At 38.1% G+C, this 8626-nt stretch overlaps 1 protein-coding gene across 1 annotated transcript in view; it reads left to right on the top strand.

The window, feature by feature from the left end:
• The first annotated feature begins 5602 nt into the window (after nucleotides 1-5602).
• Nucleotides 5603-8626, top strand: part of LOC124975139 (TBCC domain-containing protein 1-like) — a 47822-nt gene continuing 44798 nt past the window's right edge. The window contains 2 exon segments of the mRNA XM_047538019.1: nucleotides 5603-5840; nucleotides 5843-6866. Of these exon segments, the coding sequence (XP_047393975.1) occupies nucleotides 5681-5840; nucleotides 5843-6866 (1184 nt within the window). The 5' untranslated portion in view covers nucleotides 5603-5680.

Genomic DNA, 8626 nt, shown 5'->3' with positions numbered 1-8626 from the left:
TCTGTACATGTTTTTGTTAGAACTAAACTGGGAGTTCACCGAGGCCTGGGTTATTGTTTTTGTTAGAAGACTTTTTATTATGGCCTCTATCTCATTACAAGTTATTGGTGTTTTAAATTTTCTTTTCCCCTTGATTCAGTTTTAGAAGATCATATTTATCTAGAAATGTATCAATTTCTTTTAGATTTTGCAGTGTATTGGAGTACAAGGTTTCAAAATAGTCCCTAGTGCTCTGTTGTATTTCTGTGATATCTATGGCGATGTCTTCTTTTTCATCTCTAATTTTATAAGCTTGGCTTTTCTCTTTTTCCCTTGGTTATTTGTACATAAGGGCTTATCAATCTTGTTTATCTCTTCCAAGAAACAACTCTGTTTTGTTGATTCTTTGTATTATTTTTATTCTTAATTTCCTTAATTTTGGCTCTGATTTTTAAGTACTTTCCTCTCATTGGACCTTCTTGCATGAAAAGGTTATTGAGCCCTGGGATGAGAGAGAGGTGGTAGAAGCAGTGTTCTGATTTTGAACCCAAAATGGATAGTTATGGGGCTGCGAGAGTTGGGCTCAGACTGTTGGATGGATTCGTGGCCCTTCAGGGAGGACCATGCATCTGTCACTTCTGCCATTGAGATGGTTCAGCACTGCCTGGCAGTGATGAAACTCCCCTTTGAGAACAGCTGCATGCTTTTTAGTTCTTTTATTATTAATATTTGTGATGTAAACTTATTGCACATTCATGGTGAGTTTTAAAAATCCAAATTATCTGAACAAGAAAGGAGTCAGGAAGAGAATGTTCCTTTTACTTCCCCATTCTACTAATTCCTGATGTCAGGGAGGATGTCGAGAAAAGACCCAGACTTCATAGACAGAGAGAAGCTCTTCCAAATGTTTACCTAGGACACTTTAATTTCTCTTATTCCTGATGCGATTGAGCATCTTGATCTATCTCTACTGGCTGCTTACATCTCTCCCACATTTATTTCTATCAGATTTTTAAAAAAATATTTTTGAATTGATTTTTTAAAACTTTTTCTAGGTTTGGGTCTAGAAATATCTTTTCCTTTGAGAATATCTTACATGTTAGAAATATTTTCTTCCATCATATACTTTATTTTATTTTTTATTTTTATTTTTTAAATTTTTTTATTCAAACTAGTACATTGACAGTAGAATGCATTTATACATTTCGATAGATCATACTTAAATAGAATGTAATCTCTCATTTATCTGAATATACATATTGCAGGATCACATCAGTCATGTAGTCATATATGTACGTGAGGTAATAATGTCTGTTTCACTCTACTATCCTTCCTATCACCATGTCCCTTCTCCTCCCTTCACTACCCTCTACCTAATCTAAAGTAACTCTGTTTTTCCCTATCCCACATCCCCTTATTGTGAATTAGCTTCTGCATATCAGAGAAAACTTTGGGTCTTTGGCTTTTCGGGTTTGGCTTAATTCACTTAGCATGATATTCTCTAACTCCATTTACCAGCAAATGCCAAAATTCTATTCTTCTTTAAAGGTGAGTAATATTGCATCATTTATATATAAATATGTATATATGTGCATATATGTATGTGTGTGTATATATATATATATATATATATGTGTGTATATATATGTATGCCACATTTTCTTGATCCATTCATCTGTTGAAGGGCAACTAGGTTGGTTCCATAGTTTAGCTATTATGTATCTCACTCCAATCAGAATGGCAATTATCAAGAATACAAGGAACAATAAATGTTGATGAGGATATGGGGGACAAGGTACACTCATACATTGCTGGTGGGAATGCAAATATGTGCAACCATTATGGAAAGCAGTATGGAGATTCCTCAGAAAACTATGCTTTATTTTTCTTGGTGTCTGTTGTCTTAGCCATTTCTCCTGCTTAAAAAGTTACAGTGAAGTACGTATTGTGATATGTCAACTAAAGCAATTCAGGTTCATTGTAGAAAGTGTAGAGAAGAAAACACCAGGTCAAAATGTATAATGCAAATATATGTAATACTATTGAACTGCAGCCTTAAAGTGGTGAAGATGGTGGATTAGTCAACTTTTCATTGATATGATGAAATAGCTGAAGCAAGCTGATTATTTAAAGAAGGGTTATTTAGCTCACAGTTTTGGAGGTTCAGAATTGAAGATTGGGTGATCCCATTGACTTGGCCTCTGGTGAGGTCTGTGGATAGTACCATTTCATGGTGACAATTTATGGTGGGATCATATGTAGGACCAAGTGGTCATATCACAAATCAGGATGCAAAGAGATCAACTGGGGTCCCATAATCTTTTTGAGGCCCAGTGACCCAAGAACCTCCCATGAGGCCTAAACCTTCTCCCCTCTCCCAATGCCACCACTTCAGGGACCAAGTTCCCAACTCATGGGGCTTTGGGGGGGGACACAAACTATAGTAGTTGACAAATTTTATGTTCTGTGTAAAAAAAGTAGGAAAAAAATCACAATTTTATTTCCTAGAAAGAAAATGCTTCTTTTCTCCTCTCTTCTTAGGCATTAATGCACTGAATTTATTAGTCTATATTTTTTTATTTTCTATTTAACATATTGCAGCTATCTTTTGACATAAAAAGGTCCACACAATTGCTAATGGCTCCGTGGTCAAGGTGAAGTTCAAGGCAACAAGATCCTGGGTAGAGTCACTCTGTGGTAGGCATGGTGCTGATGTTCCTCCCATAGGGTGTTGGTCATCTCCATTGGTGCTTCAAGGGTGGCACTATTGTGGCATTTCCTTCCGTAAGGAAGCCTGGACTGATTGGCTGTCAGCTGGTGAGAGACGGGAGCTGAACTTGAACACAGCCCCTGGGGGCTTCACAGGGCCATTGGCCACAGTTTGTGGCAGGAGCCAGCTCTTTGCTACCTGTTCTCAATCCTGAGGCTGAGGCTGCTTCCCACCTTCTCCAGGCCACCAACTGCAGCTCTTCCTTCTGAACACAACCTTTTCCATCCTGCTTCCTGAACTTCCCTTTCTCTAATGTTGTCCAACACCATGAGGAGCAAGAGAGGGTGGGCCAGAGAATAGATTTTGGAGAGAGCATCCTTGGGTCTGATGCCTGGGTCATGCCTTCCCACCTGTGCACTCTGACGCCAGTAGCTGAAGTCTCTGCCTTAATACCCCCACCTGCAATGGAAAGATTATTGTGTGCGAATTGACATGTACATACACACATAAATGCACACACACATGCATGTGCACACATACACATGTACATGTGCACACATGTGTTTGCCATTGCTGTAAACAAATTGCTGTGAATTTAGTGCCTTCAGACAACAGAAGCTCTCATATTTCTTGTTATGGTTTAGATGCAAAGCATCCCCCGAGAAGCTCATGTGTAAAATAATGCAAGAAAGTTTAGAGTGAAGGGCGGGCAGGGCGCGCGGAGAGGTGCAGTGGACCGGTTCCTGCTTTTGCAGGGTGGTGGCGCTCCAGCGACCCACGCCACATCCTACTCCGGACCCCTGTGGAGATGGCGGGGAAGCCTCAGTACTAGCGCCCTGGCCCCTCGCCTGCTTCTTCACCGGAAAACCTTTATCCCAGCGCATCCCGAGGGAAAGAACTGCAGTTTGATGGTTACGAACATAGCCTTGTCGAATCTTGGGATTAGGATAGGGGGTCGTCTTCAGGATCTGGCTTTGATTGCGCACTTCAGGAACAGCTCAGTACCTCAGGAGCAGCTGTTTTCAGTTTGGAGAGAATGAAGATCTTCCTAATGTACTTTTCATCGTTTAGCTGAACTTAGAACAATGCCAAGCCATTCCCATCTTGAACCCAGCCGCCATTTACCCTTCCACACCCTTTTCAGTTCACACTCCCACATTCCTTCACCTGTTGCTTAAATGGTCTCATATCTAAGACTTTTCATACTGTTCTGGACCCACTCCTTTCCTCAGACGTTCTCCCCATTCTGAACTCCCAGAGTACATTTGTAGCTGTCCAGGTCTTTTAGTCAGATCAGATTTCTAATCCAGGGCAATGCCAACGAAATGTATTACCTTAGGTAAGTCCCTTCTCCAAACTTCAGGTTTCTCAATTGAAAGTGAAGGAAATCATGTATCACTAGGTGGTTGTGAGGGTGAAAGGAGGTGAAATGTACAAAATATTTAGTGTGCTATTTGGCACATAGTAAGCACTCCATGTCAATTTTTTTTTACTAGTTTCCAAAAGCAGCACAACTTTCTAGAATCAAATGCAAAATGACAGTGAAACATTTTTCATCAGTTTTATAAGGAAAATTTTCCCTAAATGATGTTAATGCTGAGGAGTGGTCAATGAAGTGGGTTCCATTGGTTAAATGATGATACAGTTTTGATAGTTATTTTGGAAAACAATGAGAGTATATGTCAGGAGGTGTACCAATATAAGTTACTTCATTTCACAAATATGCATCTGAAAATCTCTGGGAAATAATTCATTATGGAGAAACTATGTAGAAAAATGGTAATCAGGGTATTAAAATAATGAAAACAGTTGAACTTTTTATAACAAATTTTTAATATATACAAAGGAGAAAAGGTCATTGAGCCAAGATAAATACATCACCCAGCATCAACAATGAGCTACAGCCCCTTTTTTTAGCTTTTATTTTGAAATAGGATCTTACCAAGTTGCTTAGGGCTTTACTAAGTTGCTGAGGCTGACCTCTAAACTGTGATCTTCCTGCCTTAGCCTCCCAAGTTGCTAGAATTACAGGCATGTGCCACCATATCCAGCTTCATGAAAAATCCTAAGCCTAGTAAGTTTCTAAAAGTAAATGGAAATATATTTGGAGTCTCTGAAGCCTTTAATACAGAATTATGTATATTCTTACAAACTATGAAAATTCAAAAACAACATCCAGTCTATGTAGAAAAAAGACAAAGAGGAAATACAATAAAATATTAACCAGTTGCCATTGAGTGGTGGTAATGTGGATGATTCCCTCCCTCTGTTTTTAAATGTTTTATACATATTCCATATAATCATCTGACATTGTTATGTATAATAAAGAAAAAAACAAAATCTTAAAATACTGCACCTGAACTGAGCACAATAGAATATGCCAGAGCAGGTTCACTGTAGAAAATAAAGATGCTTTACTGTCTCTTCATCTCCTTTGTATCCTATGTTTACATGAGCATTCTCATAGCTCCTCATATTAGTGCTTCATATTGCATTTGTACAGCTAACATGTCTAAATTGTTAACCAGCTGTCCTCTCTGTGTAAGTAATTTAACTCTGAAATTTTATTTCTCTTGTTTGTAACAGTGTCCCCTGTCAGAGTAGAGCATAACTTTCCATGGCAGGATGACTTTTCTTTCCCTATTCCTTCTTTACTTCCTGCCCGCAGCAGGAAACCAACCCAGATTTTATTAATTTACACACTTTTCTAGAGCAAATTTCTAATAATTCAAATAACATAATTTTGTTTTATTACTTTTTTTCTCTCAAATAGATTATAATGGGATCTGACCAAAAATCTCTTCTGCATTTGGTTGATGAATTATAGCTGCTTTTGAAGCTGATGATGTGGCACTTTGAAAAACAGTTAAGGGAGGGATTACCTTCCAGGAAAATGTAAAAAATGAAATATGTTTCAAGTCAGTTCGTGAAGAAACTTTGTTTCCTAGGTATGCAAAGAAGCCTTTTCATCCAGATGTTCTTAGCCATAATATGGATCAGTCAGGAGTTCTCCTCTGGGTAAAAGCAGAACCCTTTATAGTGGGTGCCTTGCAGGTCCCTCCTCCATCCAAGTTCAGTCTTCATTATCTCAGGAAGATAGCCACCTATGTGCGAACCCAGGCCACAGAGGGAGCTTACCCACAGCTCTACTGGTCTACATTGCATGTGGGAAGCTGCAGTTGGCTAAGGATCTAGCATGGCTTTACTTCAAAATATTTGATAGTCTATCAGTGAGGACACCTGAGGCACGCCTGGAATGGTCTGAAGTTCTCTCCAACTGCATGTCTGAAGATGAAGTTGAAAAGCAGAGAAATCGGCTTTCAGTGGACACTCTACAGTTTCTGCTGTTTTTGTATATACAACAGTTAAATAAGGTTTCCTTGAGGACATCTCTGATTGGAGAAGAGTGGCCTAGTCCCAAAAGCAGATCTTAGTCTCCTGACCTGACAGAAAAATCCAATTGTCATAATAAGAACTGGAATGATTATAGTCACCAAGCTTTTGTCTCTGATCATCTGTCAGATCTCCTTGAACTGCTTTTAGATCTAGAGCAACTCACTACATCGTTTCATTCAACTCATACTAGTCTAGTCTCTCGAGAAGCAGTTGTGGTGCTCAGCTTTCTTATTGAAGGCACAATGAGTACAACCAGGAAGATCTATCCACTTCATGAACTTGCATTGTGGCAACCCCTGCATGCAGAGAGTGGCTTCTCAAAGATCTCCAAGACTTTCTCTTTCTACAAGCTGGAAGCCTGGTTGAGAGCCTGTTTAACTGGGAATCCATTTGGTACATCTGCTTGCCTCAAGTCAGGAAAAAAATTGGCTTGGGCTCACCAAGTTGAAGGTATGACCAAAAGAGCTAAAATTGCTTGTAATACTCACATGGCCCCTAGAATGCATGTGGTGATGAGCCAGGTTTACAAGCAGACATTGGCCAAGAACTCAGATACTCTTGTGGGGGCACATGTCAAGATTCATTGCTGCAATGAATCTTTTATTTATCTTTTTTCTCTCTTACGATCTTTAACAATTGAGAAGTGCAGGAATAGCACCTTTGTCTTGGGCCCCGTAGAGACTGCTCTTCACCTCCACAGCTGTGACAACATTAAAGTCATTACTGTATGCCATCATTTGTCCATCTCTTCAATGACAGAGATTAAAGGAAGCAGTTCCAGGTACTTGTGGAGAACAAGTTTTATGAGTGGTTGATTAATACAGGACATCGCCAACAGCTGGACAGCTTTGTACCCCCTGCAGCAGGCTCCAAACAAGCAGCAGGATAGAGTTCCTACATCTAATCACTGGGCCTTGGAAATGTAAGGATGAATGGAAGATGGTTCCCATCTTAAAACAAAATTGGGACAACACTGTTGCTGCTGAAGAGACTTTGAGGATTTTTTCCCCCTTTTTAAGACTTTTCCTTGATTTCCATTCATACTTAATTATTACTGTTTAGGTTGAATCTTAACTAAATTTCTGAACTTTCATGCTAAATTTCTGGACTTTCATGAAAACATTGTTTATAGAACATCAGAAGACTCATGTTTGTGATGCCAACGTGTTGATGAAGGCAGTCTCCTTTTGTGTGTGTGTGTGTGTGTGTGTGTATGTATGTGTTAATATTTAAGTGGTCATAGATTTGCAAGTGATTTCATATTTTAATTTGTATGATGAAAGGGTTCGATCCTTCTAGAGTTAAAAGGTTTTTTTAATAGTTCTTTATAACTATTTAAAATGTGATTACTATTCCTTTTAAAAAATAATTGGAAATAAAGTATGATTATTTGTTGTATAAATAAAACAAATAGTTTTATACAAAGATATTTTAGTCCTAAAAGTATGAAACTTAATAAACTTGTATATAAATCTTTATTTTTCATTTTCTGCTTCAAATTTTCAATAAACAAGCTAAAAAGTAAAAAAATAAATAAAAATAAAAATAAAAGCAAGAAGGGCCTGGAACAACATATTTCAAGCTCTGAAATAACATGGTTGCCAACCAAGAATCCTATACCCAGCAAAACTAACCTTCACATTTGAAGATGAAATAAAATCCTTCCATGATAAACAAAAGTTAAAAGAATTTACAAATAGAAAGCCTGCACCACAGAATGTTCTCAACAAAATATTCCATGAGGAGGAAATGAAAAACAACAATGTAGGTCAGCAAAGGGAGGAATTACCTTAGAGAAATACCACTCAATAGAGAAACCAAGCCAACATAAAAACCAAAAATAAACCAATTGACTGGGAATACAAATCATTTCTCAATAATAACCCTGAACGTTAATGGCCTAAACTCATCAATCAAAAGACATAGACTGGCAGAATGGATTAAAAAGAAAATCCATATTGTCTACAAAATATGCTGTCTGCAAGAGACTCATCTCATAGAAAAAGACATCCACAGACTAAAGGTGAAAGGATGGGAAAAAACCTACCATGCACATGGACTCAGTAAAAAAGTGGGGGTTTCCATCCTCATATCAGATAAAGTGGACTTCAAGCCAAAGTTAGTCAGAAGGGATAAAGAAGGTCATTTCATACTGCTTAAGGGAACCATAAATCAGGAAGACATAATGATAATAAATATTTATGCCCCAAACAATGGTGGATCCCTGTACATCAAACAAATCCTTCTCAATTTCAAGAATAATATAGACAACAACACAATAATTGTGGGTGACTTTAATGCACCGGTGTCACCACTAGATAGATCTTCCAAACAAAAACCAACCAAAGAAACAATAGAACTCAATAACACAATCAATAACCTATACTTAATAGACATATATAGAATATTCTATCCATCAACGAGCAGATACATTTTCTTCTCAGCAGCACATGGAACCTTCTCAAAAATAGAACTTGTGTTATGCCACAAAGCAGCCCTTAGGAAATGCAAAAAAATAGAGATACTGCCTTGTGTTCTATC

The sequence above is a fragment of the Sciurus carolinensis genome, unplaced genomic scaffold (genome assembly GCF_902686445.1).
Source record: "Sciurus carolinensis unplaced genomic scaffold, mSciCar1.2, whole genome shotgun sequence".
Lineage (NCBI taxonomy): Eukaryota > Metazoa > Chordata > Mammalia > Rodentia > Sciuridae > Sciurus > Sciurus carolinensis.
This window is presented reverse-complemented; position numbering and strand designations above follow the sequence as displayed.